The following is a 26,349-nucleotide window of genomic DNA, read 5'->3' on the forward strand; positions in this document are numbered from 1 at the left end:
CCGTCCCTTCAATATGCCTTAAACAAATAATTTTTTCATCAATACGTTCCCATTTTATAGCGTCTTGAATATGAACTTTATAGCAGAATGTTCTGGGGTATTTCCTGGAACGCGAGATATAAGGTGATAAGCTAATAACGTTAAATCGAATAGCGTTTTTGGCTATAGACAAGCTAGAGCTAAAACTCAAAATGCATATAGTCGGTATCATGGTCCACCATGAATGCATGAAAGGGGGGGGGGGCGGGGGACGTCGTTTCTGATTATTGATTACCAATAACGGCATTAGCCTCAGTAGCCACATTCGCTGATCGGCTGGTTGGGTATGATAACAAGGCCTGATCAGCATGTAATTTACGTGAAAAAGCTCTTACCTGTGGCCGGTTGGACTGCAAAAAGGATTTCCCAGTTATTGATCGCCATCTGGTAGATCCATATGTCCATTGGCTGATGCTATATTCCTTTACTGCACACTGAATTCAGCGTCCCAAAACCTATTCTAGGCGATCGGCTACACGCATAGCTTTAGGCTAACAGAAAAGTCCATTCAAGATAAAAAATAAACAAACACCGGTCTGTAACAGGGACATAGCTGTCAACCATCCCGTTTTTCCCGGGATTGTCCCGTATTTCAACCTCCCTTCCCGCCGTCATCCCGTTCCCGTATTTTTCCTGTTTTTTTTTAAAATCTTTACAAAATGGCTGCAATTCCCCTCCGTGACAACAGGTGGCAGCAGTGTAGATTAGACCGTTAGCACAGGAAGTCGGTTGCGACCCGAAGAAGAACAGCGACCGGATAAAGGAGGGGTTTAGCACGAAATGTATTACATTCTACAAATACCTACCTACAAAAGGCAGACAGGCGATACCGGCAAAGTGGGGTTGTTCCCGGAGAGCTCACTCTCGGCCGTGGTTTCTCAATGTATAATGTATGAGACAACACCATTCTTTAGTCCAAATAATACCCTACTTTATACTATATTATTGTCATTCGTTTAATGTAAAGTCAGTCTTACATTGGCACTGCTTTAACGTTGCATTTACCCATAATCCATTGATGTATTAGACGTGCCAGTATAACTTTTGTAATATGAATGAAGAGCAAATGTAAAGTTAATCAATACACAATTAAACAATATCTTTATCTATATCACATGTCAAAACTACTTTAATAAAAGAAGATTTCCGTTTTTCATTTCTACTCATTCATCCAAAACAAGACAGCAATTCTACTTCTGCATGCACCGGGAGAATTGAGCTCATAGCACAGATTTGGAGTTGATAGAATGGACATTGCTGTTCTTAGGAAATGTTGCACATGGTGGAAATAATGGAAATGAACATTTCTAACATTAACATTTAGTGTATGTTTAAAGTTGATACATTGAGGCATGGTAGAATTTCACTTTATATTACAGCAGTATCCGTTTTTAACATTACAATTAGTGCCTGACACTATAGACACATGTTAAAAGTCAAAGTCAACTTTGTCATTTTCCAATTTGTGCAAGACATACAGAAAAATTCAATTACGTGCCCCCCTTCCCACGGTGTATATAGAAAGAGACAATAAACACAAAAGTAACTTACATAGGACACAATATACAACACACAAGACTATGTACAATATAAACAGTGCCTACAATTAAATTAATGAATGAATTAAATAAGAGGTAAAAGAGAACTTAGAGTAAATATTCTTTAATTTGTGTCAACATTATAAAAATCCTATTTTATTCAACAAATAAATTATGATACACCACAATGTGCACTTTCTATCTATTCTAAATCTATGGCCTCGCCATTCCACGGCTGCACAGTGCAGACAATATATATATATATAATATACATACGAGGGGGAGGAGACTACATTGGGAGCGGAAGGGGGCGGGGCGAAATATCCAGTCTTTTCAAATCCCAATGTTGGCAGCTATGAACAGGGAACACTGCATTATCGAGACAGCGCCCCTACGAGGATCTGGCCGGTAATGCACTTTTCCGAATTCCAAGAGTAGGGTAAATCTGCAGTGTCACTCGGTGACATTGAGTAGGATATTAAAATGGAATAAAAGCCAAAACAACCTTAACACGTATATATACGTGTTTGGCCCTTTAAGCATGGCGCCGAAACACGTATATATACGTGGTTGGCCCCGAATGTGTTAATGTTCTGTGTGCGGACTTCAGGAAGAGTAGCTGCTACTCTCTACTCACAATACTTTCAGAAAAGTAGTTATAGTAATAATAATAATATATATAATTATATATATATTTTTTTCTTTTCTCATTAAAAAAAATTAATATTAATAAATGGGGCGGCTAGGTGGCGCAGTGGGCAAGGCGCTCGCCACCAACACAGGATATGCTGGGTTTGAGCCCAGCTCTCGGCGTTGCTACCAGCTTGGCTGGTCGTTCATACTAATACAATTGGCAGTATTAGGGGGTGGGAAGCTGGTGGGTGGGGATCGGACGCCGTGGACAGCGACTCCTACAGGTCGGTTGGTGCGCCTGCGCAGTAGAATCAGGAAGCGACGGGGGCGGCGTGTCCCTCCCACGCAGACCCTTGCCGCTGAGAGATCGCGCTGTGCAGGTGAAAAGATGCGACGGCTGCCTCCTCGAGTACCGGAGGGGACACGTGATGTAAGGCTTCGTCCACATTGCAGCCGGCTTGTGGGAGGCATGGCCTAACAACGTTCGAGACAGGGGAGGGTAGAATTGGACAATACGAAATTGGGGAAGGGAGAAAAATAGAAAAATGGGGAGAAAAAGTAGATCAAATAAAATACAGCAAGTTCAATAAAAGTCCTTTCCGAATATAAAAAAGGTTTTGAGCCCCTTTAGTTTTGGGTGCCCTCAGATGGTCAGGGAGGGCGTTCCACAGGCGGGATGCCCCAGGGCAAAAAGCGTATAGTTATTGTTAACTCAGTATTACAGACATAGAATTCATAACTTACACCATTCTATGCTTGCTTTTAACAGAGAGCAGAGAGAAAGAGCTATTGGATATAGGAAAAGAGGACCCAAACCCAAACGACTCCTTCTGCAGGTAATTGTATCCAAACACCAGTAGATTTAGACACAAAATGAAGCTGATTGAGTTGTTGTCGAGAGGAATAGGAACACATGCAACGCTGGTTGACATACAGCATGCTGTTGCTGCAACACAGTCTCATCAGAAAACATAAATGAAGTACTAATCAACCACAGGAAAAAAGATACACATAATATACATTATGTTGTAGCCATGAGTAATATATTTACGCCTTGTATAAGTAATATATTTACGTTTCGTATCGTCAAAAGTCCAAAACAAACCGCTACCGGGAGTCGAACCAACAATGATTGTGGTCGCAGGTCAAGGCAAGTGCTCTCACCACTAGACTAGAAGCCACCTGAATATGTACTTATTTGTAATATATACAGTACATTGTACATTTTCGTAAATACGTCAATATATTATGTATGGCCTAATGTACAATATGTACCTTTTTCCTGTGGTCGATTAGTGCTTTATTTACATATTTTAAATAAAGTACTACATAAAGGCTGACATACAGCATGCTGTTGGTATACTATAGTTATCATTGCCAGTTGCACCTTTCTGATTGGCTTGCAGTAGAAGTCTCTCTCAAACTGTAGTAAATATACCAGCAGGCTTATAGGAGGCGTTATTCAAACGGTGCTCTAGCCTTTTCTTCATTGTCCTTTCCCTTCACTCTCTCTCAGAATACCATATACACCATGGACCTCCGGAGTGCCCACAAGGCCCCAGAGAAGCCTCCCGCTCGCCTGCGTCTCTCGCTGACCCGCTCACTGGACCCCGAGGTCGAGGAGGATCCGTCGTATGGGGCCTGCAGACGCGTCCTCCCGCCCCGCTTGGCGCATCACAAATACAAAACCGGGACGTCGCATTTCCGGTGCCTCACCTCGAACCCCCCCACCCCCGCCCGAGGATACTGGGAGAGCAGGGAAGAGGAAGACGAAGACGAAGGAGATGATGAAGAAGAAGAAGAAGAAGAAGAAGAAGAGGAGGAGGAGGAAGATGAGGAGGAGGAGGAGAAGGATATGGAGGAGGAGACCCAGAGAGACTCTGAGAGAGGGGTCGTCATGTGTGCAGGCATTCTAAACGGTAAGTGTCACTTAGTCAGCCAGTAAACTTGAATCACTGAAGCGATCTAGTTTACCAGGAGGATGTGCGTTGCCTCTGTTCGGTAACCTGTTCGTCGCTATGAGCAGGCCACCTCAGGCAGGCTTCACCGGGTGGGAATGCAGCCAACAAACAATAAGCTGCTGGTTAAAGGATACATCTAATTAGAGATGGACATAAGACTTGTTTTTGGTATTTTTCCCATTATTACCTTAACACTTTGAGTGCCAACAACACTATGTCGTTAGTTCATGCCAACCGTTGAGTGCCAGCGACGACAAAAAAACAGCGTTTTTTTGTCTTTTTTTTTATTTATTAGCGATTTGAATTCATATTTCATCAATCTAGTCTCACGTTAGTGCTGCAAACTCTCTCTGAGCTCCATTGGGAAAATACCGCCCCCTATCGTCTCCCTGTTGTACTGCACCCCATTGGATTAGACTGAATGAAACACATGGGGGGGGGGGGGAATCCTGTTTCCTCATTTTACTCCTCCGGCAAGCCATCCGAGAGGATCCAAGTCATTGCCGAGCCGCAAAACAGCGTGGAATACATATTTCCAGTACCCAGCACTGAATCAATAAACACGATCGATATTTGGAATGCCGATCAGGAATTGGAATAATCTTTTTGGAGAACATCTGATCTGAGGTAAGGAATCTATTTTACCAGTCTTAGGATAATCAGACCTTTTTTCACAGAGATATCAGCGTGTGCCATATGTGTGTGTGTGTGTGCTGATCAGGAAATGAGAGAATCGATTTTTCAGCCTGCTTATATAGCGTGCATAAGTACACATATACTATCGATAATCTATAGTTTATTTGAAAACGATTCATAAATAGGCCGAAAAATGACAACTTTTTTGTGTATTCCAGAATACTCCAGTAAAGGGCGTTTATCACAGAATCTTTATATTTTCCTGAAACTTTCAAGAAAACGAGGGTTTTTCAAAATGGTATGAAAACGGAAATGAACCGATTAAAAAAAAAACAATCCGTTTAGACAATGTTGACTGCAAATAAATCATTGATAAGCGACGGCCAGATTAGACACATAGCCATAATTTAAGACATAGTTTATGCGTTCACAAATATGAGAGCACTATCATTGAAGTCGGTGGTTGCATTCAACGGGGTAAGGCGCACCGCATGGCTGGTAATCAAAGTGTTAAGCACACAAACGCTACTGTGCGAATGAGTGTATTGTGGGAGATTTGCTGCTAAAGCTCTTGTGGTAGAAGAGAGTGAGGTCTTTGCACTTTGACCCGCCCTCTGTTTCCGAGCCATCGTTGAACACAAATGTAGAACAATGGGAAACCACATAGATCTTTCCACAAATAAAACCTATTTATTACTTGGGTTGATTTTCATCAACATGAATGGCTCTGGGGATCAACAGTCACCACCGGAGATCAGACCTTCTGACTCTTATTACAGATAATAGCAAACAGGCAAAAAGAAAGGCATGACACAGGATTTCTTCCTTTTTAATTAATTTTTATAAATAAATATCAGTGTCAAGCTGTTATTAAAGGTGCTATAGATAACATTCAGCCACTAGATGTCGCTTTAGAGCACCAGCATGGCATTTATCCAATCAGGTGCATTCCACATGGGGGGAAATGGGAAGTAGGGAGGGGATGCATGCACGCAACATGTAAACAACAACATTCATTTTTGGACCCGCAAACATTTTTAAATGATGAATTAATTAATCAATTATTCTTTTGGGGGAGAAGCTACTTTTATTCTGCACCTTTTTAAAAGCTCTGTGGATGTATTATTAACACATTAATTGCCAATAACGAGTATACTTTTATTATTATTTATTTATAATTTAATTTAATTTTTTGTATTCGACTAAGAGGTTGGCAGTCGACTACGGCTCCTTTCGACCGATTAATCGACTAATAGGGGTCAGCCCCACTGTCTTACTAAAGAAACCCGTTGGTGACAATCAAGGAATCATAAACGACCCCCCCCCCCCTTTCCTTCACGCATGATGGAGCATAATGTATAGCGATCATATGCATTTGAAATTTTTTATATAGCGTGTATATGGACGAAACGCCAATCAATAATGTATAATATGCGTCAGGGCCTATAGCGTGCATTCTAGGAATGACTGCTATACAGTCTAAAAACATACTTATATTCTCGACGGTACTAACACGACAATGTATGAATGGAAAAATATAACGTTCCCACATCCGGAACGATAGATACCTGATGTTGAATGGGCCATAGTAATGTCGATATAGCTATAATATTTAAAAAGTTATAGCCCTGCAAAGAAGGTGAGCCACTGGCAGAGAGTGGTAAAGATGGGCATACTGCATGGCACCCAATGTGTGCTGAAGGGTCTGTAATTAGGTAAAAATAGACCTAAGATTACCCCCCTTTAACACTTTGATCGCCAGGGTTAAATTCATAATTTACCATCCCTCGCCAGCCCTATTTAACATGGAGAAGTTCCCCTTCTTTGCAGGGCTATAACTTTTTAAATTGTATTGCTAAATTGACATTACTATGGCCCATTCAACGTCCTATATCTATTGTTCAGGGTGTAGCAACGTTATACTTTTTCATTCACATATTCATACTAAAATACGGTCTAAAGTATAAGTATGTTTTTATCGTTTTCTGCAGCTTTCTCCAGAACTTGATTTATAGCCCCAAATGCATTATATTGATGATGAAATACAGTTTGATAGGAATCTGTGCGAGATAAAAAATTTCAACTGGACGTGCTTCTAGGAGTTACTAAGTATGATCTGATGTTGACCAGATGGGCGGGGGGTCGTTTATAATTCCGTGGCCAACGTTATATCATTCATCTAGTGTGGGTGATATGATCATCAGAGCAGTTTATATCGAACACGTTAAAAAATAACGCTGAATCTTACCGTATCTTCCTCGCGCCGTTGGACGATGAGCGTGGAGCTGAAATATTCCTATTATGGGATGTAGAAATATCCGATCCATTTCCAGGTTGTATAATAGTATATACGTCCAAATCATGTTGTTTATCGAGTTATTTGCAATCGATCGATATCCAGTGTGTCAAGATGGAGTCCCGCTAACGATAGCGAGTGCCCGGACGAAATATGGGTGAGCACCACTTCATCCGCATCACTTCCTGTTTGGGCGATCCGCCGATCGGCCACCAGATGGCGCTCTTGAACCGTTGGAGAGTTGGGAGGGGCTCAACAGTACATATCATGTCTCCGGGGGAGAAATATGATTTCGATCACAGATTTTTGAAATATTGATATCAAAGACGCTGCCCAGCGTCTTCGGCAGAATAAGCATGGCGGGGAAAGACGCTGCCCAGCATCTTCGGCGATTAAAGTGTTAAGTTCACCTACCTGTTTAATATGTGGGAGCTAAGTTATTATTTACCACATAATGTTACACTGTCTGCCTACTGCTGGCATCTCAGGTTATATGACAGTGCTGCCATCTAGTGGGCCAGAGGTGGTAGTGTTTAGCGCAAGTGCGTCACTTCCTCTAGGACACTTGAACTGACGTTGAACTTGCCCAGACTGGTAGAGAACGAGACGGGGAGAAATGCATCCAGCGTTGGTCACGTAACGTTATAGTTTGACGGTGACCAAGGATGTAAAGTTGCTTACCAAGCGGACATTATTCCACCAAGAGAGAGTGAGTTTTAGTAACCAGCTAATTCGATGTTTAGTAAACGTCTGGGATTAGCACATTACAGCGGACTATAGTATTCCCCATTTATCGTTAGCAGTTAGCCGAAGCTAGCTAGCTCGGAGCTAATACCTAACGTAGCCCGATGCTCATGCGTTGATAGCTGCTCTATACTGGACATATCAGACGATATATAGCACAGACCAGAGGACATTTAGATAGGGTCTGTGCCGAAGGGACTCTGTAAAAGGACACAACCAGTCCTATGTAGTAGCCACTAGCAGTAGCCTGTTGTACAGAGGGGACCAGCGTGTCTTCAGTGGCTGTCGACGTGCAGCACTACGGAGCGGAGGGAGACACTCGGATCCACCACAGCGGAGCATCTGGTCTGCAGGAGCAGACTGGTGGCGCCAATCGGACCAGGCAGCGTCTTCCCGCCCTCATCACCACGCAGCGGTCGACTACTCCTCGTTACAGAACCCATCCGGGTTCTTTCTCACCACCAGGTTACTAACTCTCTCCACCTCTCTCATACTGCAGAGGGAATTGTTCCTCTGCTGCAGTGGTAACCGCGGCAACGTTGGCCAGAACACTTTAATAGAACCATTTGGGCGCCCATCTAAATTTAGCTATAGTATTTAATTAGGAATTGTGTAAAGTGATAATAATATTTGTATGTATGTTTTTTCCCCCTTTTGTTTATATAAAAAATGGCATTATGATTCAAACAGTTTCCTCGCTCTTTCTAGTCTAGGTGACTCCATTTTAAGTTATTCACTCAGTTGTGTAATTTGGTACAATTAGTTGAGCAGTTAAGGCATCCTATCAAACCCCCTAAGGTGAAATTTATATACAGTCCTCTAAGCTCCCGCACAATTTGGTCGTTTGAACCGGAGCAAACCAGATAGGATGTCACGAAAGAGCGAGGCAGGTTCAAAAGGTCCCCCCCCCCCCCCCTGAAGGGAAGACACGTGCTCCTAGAGAGCGTAGATTACCCTCCCGACTAGATGACTGTGTCCTGGGTACACCCAGTAGCCCTAGTTCGGAGAGCAATCAGCATGTGCTAAACACATCAGCTGACCGGACAGTAGGGGACTTTACAACCCAGACGGCAGGCACACCCCAGCCAGTAGAGGGTGCTGCTGCCACACCGCAGTTAGATCAGACGGCAGGCACACCCCAGCCAGTAGAGGGTGCTGCTGCCACACCGCAGTTAGATCAGACTCTGAGAACAGAGTCAGACCCAACTGACACCCCCCAGCGGCCTGAAGAAAAGAAGAGACACCAGGTGGCAGTCCCGTGTAGTAAAGACATAACTACCTTCTCGCCACTGAATACCGCCAACCAAGATGAGTCTGATGAAGAAGAGGAGCGTGACTCCGCTGAAACCGACTCGCAACCTGGAAAGGATATCAATCCCCCAGACAGAGTGGAGCCACGCGGCGGGCAGGACTTCAATCACTTCCAACCGGGAGAGTTCTTCCTAGACACTCGCAGAACTGGTAGGCCCCCCAGCAGATCACGGAGCAGAGGGAGCATTACAAGCCAAACAGAACTCATGTTCCAGTGCATGCAACAACAACGCGAAGATGCACTCGCAAGAGAGGCTCAACGACGCCAAGATGCACTCGCAAGAGAGGAGTGGCTCCACCGAGATGCGCTCGACAGAGAGAGAAGAGCCGCGGAAGCACTGGAGCGGGAGCGCGATAGAGCGGCAGCCCAGGCCTTTGAGTACACCCGGCTCGCTACCGCCCAACTGCAATCGGCCTCTGCCTCCAGGCAAGCATCAAGAGCATCCACTAGGAATAACTCACCCCAGGGCCGCCAGCCTGAAAGGGAGGAGCACCCGGCTACGTATCCCCGACCCTGAAGAAGGGACAAGGCCGACTCCGAAGAACTGGAAAGGCGACTGGCTCGTCTGCAGGAGGAATATATGGCACCAGGAGAGGTGCCACCCCCCTCTCAACGCGAGCGGCTACCCGCCACACACAGAGCAACCTCCAGATCCCATCAACATTGGCCAGAAACTACACCGGCCCCTAGGTACGACCCGCTCCCACAGCGCCCACCCGGGAGCGCCATCCCATTCTTCAAAGATAATTCTAGAAGCCAGTACCATGACATGAGGATGTGTCTGGAGTTCCTCCTGGGCGCCGCCAACCACAGCGAGCAACAGAAGTTCATCGAGCTGTCTATGCACTGTAGGCTGCCTGCGGCCAAGCTCATATGCACTGCCAACGCATACTCCCCCACCCCCTATACTTCGTCTATCCAGGCCCTGGACGAGCGCTGGGGACGCCCGTGGGACCACATATTGGATGAGATCCACGAGCTGGGAGAAATGGCAGACATAAAGAACGACCAGGCCCTGGACGCATACTCCTTGAAGGTACAGGCTCTGGTGAGCCTGCTGACGTTTCAAGGAGCCGCCGGCCGCACTGAGCTCTATGCAGGCTCCAACGTAGAACGCTTCGTCAGGAAGCTTCCAAAGGAAAGGGAAGAGAGGTTCCGACGGGAACACAAGCGTCTCCACCCCCAACAGCCACTGTCTACCCTGATGGAGCTCTCAGAGTTCCTGAAGTCGGAGATGAGGCACATCCGCCTCCCCAAGCGGGAAGAGCCGAGAGGCAATGGACGCAGTGGACGAGACAAGTCCGACCGAACGGGGCGGCCCGTTAGGGTGCTGACCACCGTACATGAAACCACATCAAAGGAGCACCAAGGGCCCCCGAAAGGCCAACAAGGCTTCTCCTCCCAGAAGAAAGGAGAGAAGAAGACTCCGCCGCCATGCCAGTGCTGCACAGAGGTCCACTGGCTAGACAACTGTCCCGTGTTCAAGGAGAAGACTACAGAAGAAAAGAAACAGTGGATAATAGAGAATAAGCGGTGCTGGAAGTGCACCCGTGAGCACAGAGCAAAGGACTGCACCCTCAAGGGACCCTGCAGACCATAGCTGTCAACACGCACGGTTTTACCGGGATTCTCCTGTATTTCGACCCTCTGCACGCCGTCTTTACGGCGCACGGATTGGTATGTATTTTGTACTATTTTTTTTTTTTTTTTTTTTTTACAAAATGGGTGCAATTCTCCTCCGTGACGACAGGTGGCAGCAGTGTAGATTAGACCGTTATCACAGGAAGTCAGACCGGGAGACGGTTTCGAGCCGAAGAAGAATAAGAACAGAACAGCGAGCGGATTTGCTCAGAGCTCAGGGGAGAGACTGATGCGGCACCGAGGGTGTCAAGTCAACTTAGCCAGTGTCTCTTGATTGCCCACTCTGTGGCTTTTGTCTCTGGACTGGAACAAAGGGTTTGCAAATCTTCTGTGGATAAAACAATACAAAGTTACTGTGTATGTGATACAGGAAGGAATGTGTAAATGTCTTGGTGAACAGCCGTTTGCTCTGCGCCTCGGCGTCCCCCTCCTTCACTCTGACGCCCAATTTCCTGAATGCGATTTATAAATAATAATTGATCCGTTTTAAAAGTTGTCGTGAATTGTCATGGTATGACAGTTACTGGTAACTCGCAGGCATTGCAGAGATAGGCTATTGAGGAAAAACACAAAATCGCATTGGCTTTTTTTCTATCTCACATTTCTCTGTAGACACACACTGTTCCAAAATGATATTTCCACTGCTAAATTAATGACCATAGGTATTTTTTTATAGCTTTAACGAGTTGTAGTATTAATATGTAGCCTACAGTGATGAAGGTATAAAGACACTATGGTAATACATTGATTGATTGCTTTTATAGTTTCACAAACACATCAAGACAAATCACAAACACAAAGAAATAAAAAGAATGAATGAATGAATGAATGAATGAATGAATGAAAACTTTATTAACAGATTGCAGAATGGGTACAGTACAGTACAGCTCAATACATACAATTGTTAAGGGGATGCAGACCAGAGAAAGACTTTCGTCTTGTTTACATCAGGGTCCCCCATTTTCAATTCATCAATAGTATGTTGCCAGACACTGTCACATCAATGAACAAACATACACCATGTCATATGCTTTACACTAAGGACGCAAGGGGCTGATTCTCTGACATATATACACACATTACATATATACACACATATATATATATATATATATATATATATATATATATATATATAATATATACACCAGCGCCGCCAATAGATAAAAAAAATTAACTAATCAATCTCACAATTTTCTGTAATCAATCTAGATTAATCTAGATTAAAAACAGCATTTTTCTACATAAAACCGAAGCTTGTAACAGATATTTACTTGAGTAAAATCATGGAATTAATGTAAAATCAACACAAAGAAAGTATATTTAGATTCAAAGACTATTTTAATAGCTTTCTTTGAATACAGTTTCTCTCCTGTGAAATACAAATGTTCAACAAAACCATAATTTACATAGCATTTACACTCTAAGTAGGAAAAGTTTACCCTACAATGAAATGGCTGGGTACATACAGGTTTTGACCAGCAGATGGCAGCGACGAGGCAGCTCCATTGGGAGGGGGCGGGGCCGGGTTGGAGGGGGCGGGCTGAGGGGGCGGGGCCAGGAGAAGGGGCGGGGCTAAAACATGCACGTTTTCTCAAAACGAAATGTTGACAGCTATGCCTGCAGACAGAGCGGGTGCGGGAAGATCCACATCACGGCCCTCCACGACCTCAACAATAGAGACGACAAGGCTAAGCCTGACGTTGCGGAAGTCCGTGATGAGCCCTCTAGAGAGATACGCAACTACTACGTGGGCCCCGTGAGGGGCAGCACTCCCCGCGTGCTGTTGAAGATTGTGCCGGTGGTCCTGCGGAACCGCGACAAGACTCTGGAGACCTACGCGGTTATTAACGATGGCTCGGAGCGCACGCTGCTGATGCGTGAGGCTGCCATCACCCTTGGACTCGTGGGCGACGCAGAGGAGCTGGATCTCCTCACCATCCAACCAGGGCGCACCACTATTCAAGGAGAAAGTGTGGCCCTCACCCTCACACCGGCCGGACGGCCGAAGGAAGTCTTCAAGGTGAGCCGCGTATTCACAGCTGCCGGGTTGTGCCTCTCCAGTTACGGCTACCCCATGGAGTCCCTCATGAAGAGGTACCCACATCTCTGTAATCTGGGGATAAACGCTGCAATGGAGGTGAAGCCCACCCTCCTGCTCGGCTCCGATAATGTGAACCTCACTTTACCCAAGCACATCATCCAGGGTCCACCCGGATGTCCCGTCGCCCTGGAGACTCCGCTGGGCTGGACCCTGCAGGGCCCCATCAGTCTTAAGAAATCTGAACGCCCGTCAGACCCACTGCCTCTTCATTGGAGCGGGGCACGAAGACAAGGCGCTGCTGGAGAATGTTCAGAGGTTGTGGCAGCTGGACATTGCTCCATACAAAAACGAGAAGATACACACTCGCTCCAAGGAAGATAAGGCGGCGATGGATCTTCTCCAAGCCAAGACCAAGCGTGTCTGCATGCACGGTGTCCTCGGATACGCCACACCGCTCTTGAGAAGAGAGCCCATGCCGACCTTCAAGGTTCCCCCAGGAGTAGCGAAGCCGTGTCTGCTTAGCACTGAAAGAAGACTCAGCAGAGACCCCGAGACGGCTGCCGCCTACACCACAGAGATGAGCAAGCTCATAGAGTCTGGACTCGTCAGGAGGCTGAAGCCTGAGAAGGCGGAAAGGAGTACCGAGTCATGGTACCTTCCCCACCATAACGTTAAGCACAACGGAAAGAACAGAGTGGTGTTTAATTGCAGCTTTCAAGTGCGCCAGCAGAACCTCAACCGCTATCTCCTGCCCGGTCCGACTCTGACCCCTCCTCTCCTCGGAGTCATGGTGCGCTTCCGACGACAGAAGACCGCCATCAGTGGCGACATCAAACGCATGTTCCACCAGGTGTGTTTGCTCGACGAAGATAAGCCACTCATGAGGTTCTTGTGGAGAGAAAACCCAGACGAGCCGGAACCGTCCATCCATCAGTGGGAGGTGCTGCCCTTCGGGACGACCTGCAGCCCGTGTTGCGCCACCTACGCCCTGCAGCTTCATGTCGACGACGGCGCTGCACCCCCCGGAGTCTCCGATGCTGTCCACCACAGTTTCTATGTGGACAACTGCCTCCACAGCGTGGAGACCGCGGAAGAGGCCTACAAGCTGGTGCATGACATACGCACCTTCCTGGCCACCGCTGGCTTTGAGGTCCGCCAGTGGGCCACCAACGACCCTGAGGTCGTCCGAGACCTCCCAGATAAAGCAAAGGCTGACAGCAGCGAGACCTGGCTCTCCCAGTCAAGTGAGGACGCCCAGGAAATGACTCTGGGTCTCCTCTGGCGTTTTAAGTCTGACACCCTGTGTTACCGGCAAAAGAAGATCGAAACTCGCCATTACGTAACCAGGAGGTCGATCTACAGTACTCTGGCGAGTCAATATGACCCGTTGGGTTACATCAACCCCTACACGACTCGTGCCAAGGCTCTGGTCAGCGAGCTGTGGACTGAGGCGAAGGGATGGGATGACCCCCTACCAGAGACACTCGGTGCGAAGTGGAAGAAGTGGGAAGAAGAGCTCCCCACCCTCCAACAGATCGAGTTCCCCAGGAGCTACTTTCCCTCGAGCGTCAGTCTGACCGGCAGCCAGCTCTCCCTTCATGTATTCTGTGACGCGTTTGAGAAGGCATATGGTGCAGTAGCGTACCTGCGCGCGGTAGAGCCCGACGACACAGTCCACGTGTCCTTCATTCTTGCACGCTCAAGAGTTGCACCCAAGAAGCAGCAATCCATTCCCCGGCTGGAGCTCTGCGCTGCTCTAAGTGGAGCCCAGTTGGGAAAGATGCTGAAGGAAGAGCTGCACCTCCCCCTTCACGCGGTGTCGATGTGGTCCGACTCCACAACAGTCATCCAGTGGATCCAGTCAACTTCGTGCAGATATAAAGTATTCGTGGGAACAAGGGTGACCGAGATCCAAGAGCTTGTGGGGATCAGCTGCTGGCGATACGTTTCGACAGAGGTCAACTTGGCGGACGTGATCACCAGAGGTGCGACCCTTGAGGAATTGGCACGTCCCAACCTCTACCACCGAGGACCCGAATACCTACGCAAGCCAGAAGAAGAGTGGCCTTCTCCTCCGAACTTGGAGAACGCAGAGGTGGAGGTGGAACTTAAGAAGTCCATCTTCTGCGGCCTCACCGGACTCCAAGACCCTTCAACCACCGACGGTCCCAAGGTTGAGCATTGCCAGACCCTAGAAGAGCTCCAAGTACGTACCTTCCACCACCGGAACCCCGGTGCCGGAGACCCGACCCCCCTCAGCGCCGACGACTACGCCGCAGCTGAGATCATGTTGCTGCAGAGGGTGCAGCGGGAGGTCTTCCAGATCGAGATAGCGTGCTTGGGACGGAAGATGGAGCTACCAAGAGACGGCAAGCTGAGGCTACTGGCCCCCAAACTGGACGAGAAAGACCTCATACGTGTCGGAGGCCGCCTACGACGGGCTCAGGGCCTCACCGAGGACAGCAAACACCCCATCCTACTCCCCTCGAAGCATCCGGTGACTAACTTGGTGATTCGTCACTATGACACCAAATTGTATCACCCTGGAGCGGAGCGGCTCTTCACGGAGCTCAGGAGAAGGTTCTGGATACTTCGTGGCCGGGAGGCTGTGCGGCGTTACCAACGGTCATGCACAGCCTGCCAGAAGCTCAGAGCCCAACCCATCATGCCACGAATGGCTGACCTCCCATCCTGCCGCCTCCGTCTCCAAGAAGCGTCCTTCCACAACACGGGCATGGACTGCTCCCTTCACCATCAAGGCGGAGATCGGGAGAGCAACTGCTAAGAGATGGGGAATCATCTTCAAGTGCCTCACCACGAGAGCCGTCCATCTCGAGGTGCTGGCTGAAATGACAACAGACAGCTTCCTCCAGTCATTCCGTCGATTTACTGGAAGGAGAGGGCGACCCCATACCCTATGGTCTGATCACGGGACGAACTTCAAGGGAGGAGAAGCTGAATTCATCAAGAGTTACCATCAAGAGGAGTTGAGGGACGAGCTGGCCTCCCAACAGGTCACCTTCTCCTACAACCCTCCAAATGCACCCCACTTCGGTGGAACGTGGGAGAGAGAGGTCAAGTCAGTAAAGGCTGCTCTAGCAGCCTCGCTCAGAGGACAGGTTCCTAAGGCAGAGGTCTTCAACACAGTGCTGGTGGAGATTGAAGCCATTCTGAATTCCAAGCCGCTGGGGTACGTCAGTAGCGACGCAGCCGATCTCGACCCCATAACACCCAACAGCCTTTTGATGGGGCGGCGAGACGCGGCCCTTCCCTTTGCGGTCTACGCCTCCACCGAGATCATCGGCAGAAGACAATGGAGGTATAGTCAGGCTTTAGCCGACCAATTCTGGAAGAGGTTCACCACCGAATATCTCCCATTGCTGCAAGGCCGCCGCAAGTGGATCACTGAAAGAGGCAACCTAGAACCAGGAACCCCAGTCATGATCGTGGATCAGGCGCTCCCCCGAGCCCGCTGGCTCACCGGAGGGGTGAAGAGTGTGGTAAAAGGGCAAGATGGAAGAGTCCGCTCGGCTATCGTGGATGTCGGAGGAAGAACTTACCACAGACCAGTGGCTCGACTGATCCGACTACCCCCGTACTCTGACTCTGACCAGCCTGAGTGACTACTAGACATTCAGCAGACCTCAGTACTGATTAGCGCCGCAAATCAGGGGGCGGCTGTGCTGAAGGGTCTGCAATTAGGTAAAAATAGACCTAAGATTACCCCCCTTTAAGTTCACCTACCTGTTTAATATGTGGGAGCTAAGTTATTATTTACCACATAATGTTACACTGTCTGCCTACTGCTGGCATCTCAGGTTATATGACAGTGCTGCCATCTAGTGGGCCAGAGGTGGTAGTGTTTAGCGCAAGTGCGTCACTTCCTCTAGGACACTTGAACTAACGTTGAACTTGCCCAGACTGGTAGAGAACGAGACTGGGAGAAATGCATCCAGCGTTGGTCACGTAACGTTATAGTTTGACGTGACCAAGGATGTAAAGTTGCTTACCAAGCGGACATTATTCCACCAAGAGAGAGTGAGTTTTAGTAACCAGCTAATTCGATGTTTAGTAAACGTCTGGGATTAGCACATTACAGCGGACTATACTGCCCTGTCAAGGCTAACCGCAGTAACTCGAAAAAAAGTCTAAATTTAGTTATGAGTGAAATTGAACTTGTCAATAAATGTTTTATCTTGTGACCAAGTTTCAGATGTTAATGTCGCTCAGTTTTGGAGATATGGGGTTTTAAAAACTGCAGTAACTACAAAATCACACTCAAAAACCAGGCAGACCGCAGTAACTTCCAAACAGTGAAAAATGGCTTTAAAGTGTTTTGACTTGCCATCCAAAATGTGTTATAAGGTAGATAGATGATAGTACCCAGATTTAACATGTATTAATGAAGTAATCTTTAGGCATACAAAAATATGACATAATTATTTTAATTAACCCCCAAAAAGCAGATACTGCACTCTGCTGCACAGTTCCCTTAAATAATTATACAGGTAATGTACAGGCAAAGTGCAGTAACTTCAAATACAATGTTGTTTTCCCTCCAGCTTTCATAACTTAACCTAGCCATTTTGAAAATGAAATTTAACACCTGAATATATTGGAATGATGATGATCCAAATAAAATGGCTAGGTTAAGGTATGAAAGCTGGAGGGAAAACAACATTGTATTTGAAGTTACTGCACTTTGCCTGTACATTACCTGTATAATTATTTAAGGAAATCGTGCAGCAGAGTGTAGTATCTGATTTTTGGGGGTTAATTAAAATAATTATGTCATATTTTTGTATGCCTAAAGATTACTTCATTAATACATGTTAAATCTTGGTACTATCATCTATCTACCTATAACACATTTTGGATGGCAAGTCAAAAAACTTTAAAGCCATTTTTCTCAGTTTCACTGTTTGGAAGTTACTGCGGTCTGCCTTGACAGGGCAGTATAGTATTCCCCATTTATCGTTAGCAGTTAGCCGAAGCTAGCTAGCTCGGAGCTAATACTTAACGTAGCCCGATGCTCATGCGTTGATAGCTGCTCTATACTGGACATATCATACAGACCAGAGGACATTTAGATAGGGTCTGTGCCGAAGGGACTCTGTAAAAGGACACAACCAGTCCTATGTAGTAGCCACTAGCAGTAGCCTGTTGTACAGAGGGGACCAACGTGTCTTCAGTGGCTGTCGGCGTGCAGCACTACGGAGCGGAGGGAGACACTCGGATCCACCACAGTGGAGCATCTGGTCTGCAGGAGCAGACTGGTGGCGCCAATCGGACCGGGCAGCGTCTTCCCGCCCTCATCACCACGCAGCGGTCGACTACTCCTCGTTACAGAACCCATCCGGGTTCTTTCTCACCACCAGGATTACTAACTCTCTCCACCTCTCTCGTACTGCAGAGGGAATTGTTCCCCTGCTGCAGTGGTAACCGCGGCAACGTTGGCCAGAACACTTTAATAGAACCATTTGGGCGCCCATCTAAATTTAGCTATAGTATTTAATTAGGAATTGTGTAAAGTGATAATAATATTTGTATGTATGTTTTTTCCCCCTTTTGTTTATATAAAAAATGGCATTATGATTCAAACAGTTTCCTCGCTCTTTCTAGTCTAGGTGACTCCATTTTAAGTTATTCACTCAACAGTTGTGTAATTTGGTACAATTAGTTTAGCAGTTAAGGCATCCTACCAAACCCCCTAAGGTGAAATCTATATACAGTCCTCTAAGCTCCCGCACACAATGTGTTAACCTCTTAAAGGTCCCCTGTCTTATAAATAGCTTTTTCCAGTGTTTAGCACTGTTTTCTAGCAATGTGGGGTTGTATTAACACTGTCTGTCTCAGATTCTCATTTTGGCGGATTGCTCCATTTCAGATGTCACGAGATCCTCCCCCACTGAACTAAGCCATTCGAATTTTACGCGTACCTCTGACGTAGAAGAATTCTCATCTGCATATCTAAGCCCCCTCTGTGGTTGAAGGCTCCGCCCACAATCAACAATTCGCTCAACAACGGAGCAGTGGGAATAATGCGGAAGCGGTTTCCCTGTATCTGTCTCTATCTCTCCACCTGCATTTTACACACAATCGCGAGTCGAGCCGCTCACACACGTGCACACGCTCTCTCCTCCCTCTCTCTCTCGCTTGTTCTCTCTCTCTCTCGCTCTCTCTCGTATGTATCACGCGGTGTGGGTGACTGTCACTCAAAGCACATTGCTAGTATGTGCAGAGCCCAGCCAAAAACAGCTTGGAATCTTGAATGCAGAAAATGATGCTCGAAAGTACTTTATTAGAAATACAAAACAATGAATGTAACTGAGGGGTACAATTCCCTGACTGTATTAATCAAGTATTGGTATCATTAAACCACTACCGTCTTATGTACATTACTGGCCATACCGTACACAAGTATATCAGATGCGAACTCCTCCACAATGAAACGGTTTCCACACAAATACTTGTTTAGAATATTTATTACATCAAATAGTATTACATTACATTACTTAGATGCGCTTATAAGGCAAAGAATGTGCGTAGGCAGGTCAATACTGAATATTAGGAATTATCTATGGTACTCTGGGAAGGGGGGGGTACTACCGGTTGTAAGCCAGCAGGGGGAGGCAATGCTCTATACAAAGTCAATGGTTCCACAGGGACGATACAAGCCCTGCTCGGGGGGCGATCTTACTCCCTGGAGCAGCGGATGAAAACGGCAGCTGGTCCCAGTGTGCGCGCCGCACAGATGAAGCCGTGGAGTCTCTCCTTGAGACGGGCTCGAGTGATGTCCTCACGGTAGATCCCACACAGCAGCGGGTTAGACGGTTCTCTGCTCCAGCAGCTTGGTCAAAGCAATGAAGAATAATAATCCTGCCGGAAAGGGCTCTGCAATCACCGGTGTAAATCCTCCGTGGTCCACGGTAGTTCACAGTTGAACTTGACGTTACTATCCTATTAGCACGCGGCAATAAGTGCTCTATGTAGACACACAATTACTCACTTCACGTGGTCTTTGACTCGTAATGAAGGCTTACTAGTAAATAGCGAACGATACGTTGAACAAACGTAGTAGGATAACACGACTCTATTTGAGGCAATACGAGCCCTACTCTACCGCACGTTGCATGGTGGGTGAGACGTCACTTGGGTAACTGAACAAGACTGAACTTCAACTCGAACTGAAAAGGGGGGAACTGGAAAAGGAAGTTCTGTATTCGCCGCGCCATATTTATATGTACGGGGGATAAACGAGTGCCAGCCTGCTCACTGTCTCGTAGCCCTGGGCAGAAGCGGGCATGTTGAGACAAGTCCTGTCGGTAGCTTTCAAGGCGGCTCTGGGGGGTAAGTCACTGGCGCCTGGTGGCACGCCATCCAATAGGAGAATGAAATATTATGGGCTATAGTAGGCTAAAGGGACATTCCGTGTATATGTACAAGGAATATACAAGGGATATCAAACGATATACAAATATTATGCAATATATATCAATCAATAAATATATATATTCGGTTTAATCTGACCCTTTGTAACAGCCGCCCCCTAATTAGTCCCACCTAATTAGCTAAGCAGAGACAGATTAACCGCACTGTCCACTACTCAATGTCCGTTATGAGGGTAAGCAGGTCACAAAGTCAGGGGGTCATGGTCGTCATTAAGCGAGTCGGGGAGCCTTGGCGACTCTATCAGCCTCGCCACGGGTCGGTTGTAGGTCCGCCCTTGGCCGAGCACTTCTGCCACTCTGACCTTTCCGTCGGCACCAGTGGTCACTTTGCTTACGCGGCCGGCCGGCCACGCAGCTCGGGGTAGTGACTGGTCTATGGTCATGACGACTGGACGGGATGAAGGGGGGCTTAGGAGGAAGCGGGCCTGAGACTGCTTTGATCTGTGCTTGGCTGTGCTTTCTCCTCCTCCGTCTGTTTCTCTTGTTTGCTCTGTACCCCATCTGAGGAGGGGCCGGTCCCGGCCGCCCCGTCAAGGAGTCGCTTGGGGTGCTGGGTTCGATGTCAGCTACGTCTGGAGCGCAGCTGAGGGGGGTGGGGTTCCGAACTCCCTCTGGTACCCACGGTGCTCTCACGGGCCTCTCGCTTAATGTCAATAGCCTCTGCTGTATGGGGGAGAGGCCGGTGTCGCTCGCCTCTGTGTGTAGGCAGCGTGTAGACGTGGGTTGACTGTCAAGTCCGTAGAGGGGGCCCTGGAGCGTCCATCCCAGTCGGGTCTGAACCGCGACTGGGCATCCTTTGGGTCCGACGTGGGCCGCCTCAATTGGGAGAATGAGGTCCGCGTGGTCGGAGCCGATGAGCAGGGTCGGTGTGGCGCCGTCGATAAGCGGTATAGGTAGTTGACGTAGGTGCACATACTTAGCCATCAGCTGTGGGATGGGGTAGGTGTACTGAGACAGGCCTATGTCGTGGCTGGTGAAGACGTTAGTTATACTATACTGCTTCTCGGGCTGGTCCACCGCTGCTATCTTGAAGGAGACCTTTTCACCCTTGATGGTCTTCTGGTCCCTTCTGATGGTGCGTATGGTCATGGTATCTTTGACACCCCGCAGGCCCAACTGGGCTGCTGCGGAAGCGAGGAGGAGAGTCTTTTCAGACCCATCGTCCAGGACGGCGTAAGTGTCCAGGACCTTGTCCTCGTAGCTCAGGAGCACCCTGACCACTTTGAGGAGCACACGGGGGGGTCCCGCTATGCTGGTCAATGTGGAGCACTCCTGTGTGTGGTGACGTAGAATCTATATGGTGCGAGTCGCACCGTGGCTCCCAGTGTCTGCCGTAGCAGTCGGGACACCAGGGAGCGGTCTGGTGGAACTTTGGTGCTGGTGCCACCGCCTCGGCATGGTACATTACCGCGACGGGCCCACTCTGTTGTCCTGGCTGACGCCTGTTGATGTCATGCAGGACCTCCAGGTGGGTGCCACCGCACCTGCTGCACTTCTTCTTCAAGCGGCACTCAGCTGCCAGGTGGCTGCGCGCGCAGCGGAAGCAGCGGCGGTGGTCCTTGGTCCACTGACTCACCTCGTCCGTGGTCAGCTTCCCGAAGGTGTCGCATTGGTACAGCCGATGTTCTCCCTCACAGTACTGGCACTCAATCTTCCACTGGTCCTCTTTCGTCGAGGGGGTGTTGTGGTTCTTGTGTGGTACTGATTCGGCTTGGTGCATAACGGTCACCAACCGGCGGTTATCCGTTTGTCCCCGAGGTCCGAGTCTTGGGCTTGGTCCACTCCATATGAACGTGTCGAGTCGTAGGCTACTGACCTCCCTGGCGAGGAACTCAGATAGGTCTAGGAGGGATGCCTCTGGACCGTTGGGGTCGCGGTAGTCTCTCTGCCGCCTGAAGCGCTCTTGTCGGGCGGGAGGGAGCTTCTCTAATATCCTCTCTATGTTAGAGTTAGCGTACAGTTCGTAGATACCCTTTTCCTTTTGGGACCCCAGCATCCCTACCAGGGACTGTACCTTGATAGACAGGTCATCTAGCGCTCTGTTGTCTCTGGCTGGGGGGAGACGGTCAATGTCTCTTATCTCCTGTATCACATAGTCCCATACGCGTCCATAACGTTGGTCTAGTGCTGCTAGAGCCGCTGTGTATGGGGTAGTAGAGTTGGCATAGGCCAGCGCTATATTGTGCGCTCGGGGCACCTTGAGGTGCTTCAGTAGGGTAGCATACTTGTGGCGTTCATCAGCTACATCAACCATCATTGTCTCTAAGCACATCCGTAGCTCCGTGTACTGTGCTCGGTTCTCATGGGTGAAGTCTGGAAACGTCGGTGTGCCAAGGTACGATGCCATGGATGACTGGCACATCGGTGAGCGTTGGGGAAGAGGCCTCCTAGGCGAGTCTCCCCGTGCGTGTCGTCTTGGGCTGGTACTTGGTGGGTACCGAAAGTCGGGTACCCAGGTGCTGTTCCTCGGGGCTGGCGGTGCGTCAAACTCACCCGTGAGTGGAGTCGGGGGTTTGTAGCGCAGGGCCTCGGGGCTAACTTCTGGGCTGTACTGGACCTCCTGGTCCAGAGTACGTTGCTGCTGGTCGGGGCTGTACTGGGCCCCCTGGGCCAGAGTACGTTGCTGCTGGTCGGCTTGACATTCCTCCTCTTCCTCCTCCTCTCCCTCTGCTAGGACCTGGAGTCTTCTGTTCAGTCTCTCGGCGTGGTCCGGTTCTTCCCGGTTGCTGGGTCTCGTATGGACCGGCTGGGGAGGGGGTTCGGAGACGTGGACAGGATCCTCCTGTTGGCGGGGTCCCGGGTCGCTTCGTCGGGTAGGGGAATGTGTCCTAGACCCATGTCTTGACGATCTCTGAGAGCTCCGTGTGGAGTGAGGGGGTGTCGCCATGGCAACCAGTTTGTCCATCAGCTCCGCCTGCAGCCGGTCGCGCTCTGCCTCGCGCTGGGCATGGGCTGCGTCGCGCGCTGCTTCGCGCTGGGCATTGGCGACGTCGCGCTGCGCATTGGCGCTGGCCTGGGCAGCGTCGCGCTGTGCGTTGGCGGCGTCGCGCTGGGCATTTGCGACGTCGCGCTGTGCATTGGCGGCGGCGTGCTGTGCATTGGCGGCGGCGTGCTGTGCATCGGCGCGGCTTCTCTCAATGTTCTCTTCTGTCTGGAGGCGTCTGGTCTCCAGTCTTATGCGGTCGTCTTCACTCCTTTGTTGCGCCTGGAAGCGCTCTCGCTCGCCTGCAAAATGTTCGCGCTCGCGCGTCTGTTGCGCTTGAAGTCGATCGCGTTCGGTGGAGGCTGCCAGGGTGGCGATGAGTGCTTGAGCCAGCATCTTGTCCGCCGCGCTGGGGGAAGACGCCGTTCGGGGCGATCGGCTCCCGGCAGTACTTGTTGGAGACCCGTTCTCCTGTTGCGTACCGAGGAGATCCATCTCCTGGGTGCGCGTCTCTTCTTGTGGTGGGTCGGGTTCCATCCCGGGAGGGCTTTCTTTATCCTGGAGCGCTCCGGGGACTACCTCGTCGGCGTTGTCTGGGGATAAAGTCGTGTCAGTTCCCTCCTGGTCCCCACTGTGAGTTTGGTCAGTTACATTAGAACCCACTAGGACCTCTGTTGGCGGGGTAGCCTGGTTGATAGGGTCGGACATAATTTTACTATCCGTTTTAGTTATTTTATCCGTATTTAAGTTCCCTTTAAAGCTAGGTATTGGACTGACAGCGTATGCCTCTAGATAGGGAGGTGGCTGCCGTCTGCGCTGCGGGCGATCTAGCTTAGGAGAACCGTTTGTGGAGTGTTCGTCATCGGCCATGTCAATATTAATATTATATTAATATTACGCTAATTATTATCCGGCTCGAAGGACCAAATTGTAACTGAGGGGTACAATTCCCTGACTGTATTAATCAAGTATTGGTATCATTAAACCACTACCGTCTTATGTACATTACTGGCCATACCGTACACAAGTATATCAGATGCGAACTCCTCCACAATGAAACGGTTTCCACACAAATACTCGTTTAGAATATTTATTACATCAAATAGTATTACATTACATTACTTAGATGCGCTTATAAGGCAAAGAATGTGCGTAGGCAGGTCAATACTGAATATTAGGAATTATCTATGGTACTCTGGGAAGGGGGGGGGTACTACCGGTTGTAAGCCAGCAGGGGGAGGCAATGCTCTATACAAAGTCAATGGTTCCACAGGGACGATACAAGCCCTGCTCGGGGGGCGATCTTACTCCCTGGAGCAGCGGATGAAAACGGCAGCTGGTCCCAGTGTGCGCGCCGCACAGATGAAGCCGTGGAGTCTCTCCTTGAGACGGGCTCGAGTGATGTCCTCACGGTAGATCCCACACAGCAGCGGGGTAGACGGTTCTCTGCTCCAGCAGCTTGGTCAAAGCAATGAAGAATAATAATCCTGCCGGAAAGGGCTCTGCAATCACCGGTGTAAATCCTCCGTGGTCCACGGTAGTTCACAGTTGAACTTGACGTTACTATCCTATTAGCACGCGGCAATAAGTGCTCTATGTAGACACACAATTACTCACTTCACGTGGTCTTTGACTCGTAATGAAGGCTTACTAGTAAATAGCGAACGATACGTTGAACAAACGTAGTAGGATAACACGACTCTATTTGAGGCAATACGAGCCCTACTCTACCGCATGTTGCATGGTGGGTGAGACGTCACTTGGGTAACTGAACAAGACTGAACTTCAACTCGAACTGAAAAGGGGGGAACTGGAAAAGGAAGTTCTGTATTCGCCGCGCCATATTTATATGTACGGGGGATAAACGAGTGCCAGCCTGCTCACTGTCTCGTAGCCCTGGGCAGAAGCGGGCATGTTGAGACAAGTCCTGTCGGTAGCTTTCAAGGCGGCTCTGGGGGGTAAGTCACTGGCGCCTGGTGGCACGCCATCCAATAGGAGAATGAAATATTATGGGCTATAGTAGGCTAAAGGGACATTCCGTGTATATGTACAAGGAATATACAAGGGATATCAAACGATATACAAATATTATGCAATATATATCAATCAATAAATATATATATTCGGTTTAATCTGACCCTTTGTAACAATGAATATTTTTGAAAAAAGACTTACAGATGTGTTCCATAGACTCACAGGAATTGTGTAAAATTGCCCAAATAGTGAAAGGAATAGCGAAACAGGGGACCTTTAACGTGCACGGGATGTATACATCCCGGCATGCCCACCGGCGGAATGCACAAAGTCACAGAACTTTGCGAGCGTCTAGCGGCTCGGGGCTGCATTTTTCGCTGGACATATAAATTACTGTTCAAAAGGTATATTTGTTGCCGTTCGAACGCCACCTCACTCTACCAAATCCATGCCTTGGTTCTCAAGTTACATGACGATATGTCAGGTGAGAGTCTTGTTACGCAGCGTGTAAAGATGACCACCCTGGACTCCCAACGCTCCAGAACTGCCAATCATCTGCTGATGGCGAAAATGATTAGTGAGCGTTGTAGCCAATGACTGTAGCTTTCCAATGATACCCTACGTGCGAATAAGGGATCTAGGTGAAAGTTGACGAGTGAAAACCAGAAGTGAATCACTTTTCGAATGAATGGCCGTGGGTGAGGAAATGGATTTTGGGGACCCTTTTTCTTTTTTGGCACACGGTTTACCCGGATCTCTCTCAAAGACCCATTTTTGAATGGATTTTTATAAAATTTGGACCTGTACTACATAAGACCTCAGGCTATGGATCCACAGTGTTTTCCAGTATTTTTTTGGGGGGGATATTGCAACCACTACAGAAAAATTTGAGTACACAAGTTCAAGTTCAACTCAAGTTCAGACCTCTGTTACTCTATTTCCCTAGCACTAAAAGTGAATAAAAAAGAAAAAGTCTACATAAAAATGGTATCCATAGCACCTTTAAACTATTCTTTCACTATCTAAACAAATGAGTGACAGTGACTAGTGACTACAGGGACAATGGATATTAGCGACGAACAGTTTATAGCCTCGTATGAAGGTATATACTGCTAAGAAAAAATCAGTTAGGGAGTGACAAGAGCAGTGTATAATTA

The 26,349-nt window shown here is 48.3% G+C and overlaps 1 protein-coding gene across 1 annotated transcript in view; it reads left to right on the forward strand.

Moving 5' to 3' along the window:
* The window catches only part of cbx7b (chromobox homolog 7b), a 31,242-nt gene that overhangs the window by 3,942 nt on the left and 951 nt on the right, over nt 1–26,349 (forward strand). Inside the window, exons 4-5 of the mRNA XM_084322699.1 lie at nt 2,980–3,046; nt 3,727–4,129. Coding sequence (XP_084178825.1) covers nt 2,980–3,046; nt 3,727–4,129 — 470 coding nt within the window. The remainder of the gene's footprint in view (nt 1–2,979; nt 3,047–3,726; nt 4,130–26,349) is intronic.

The sequence above is a fragment of the Notolepis coatsorum genome, assembly GCF_963971535.1.
Source record: "Notolepis coatsorum genome assembly, chromosome: 10".
NCBI lineage: Eukaryota > Metazoa > Chordata > Actinopteri > Aulopiformes > Paralepididae > Notolepis > Notolepis coatsorum.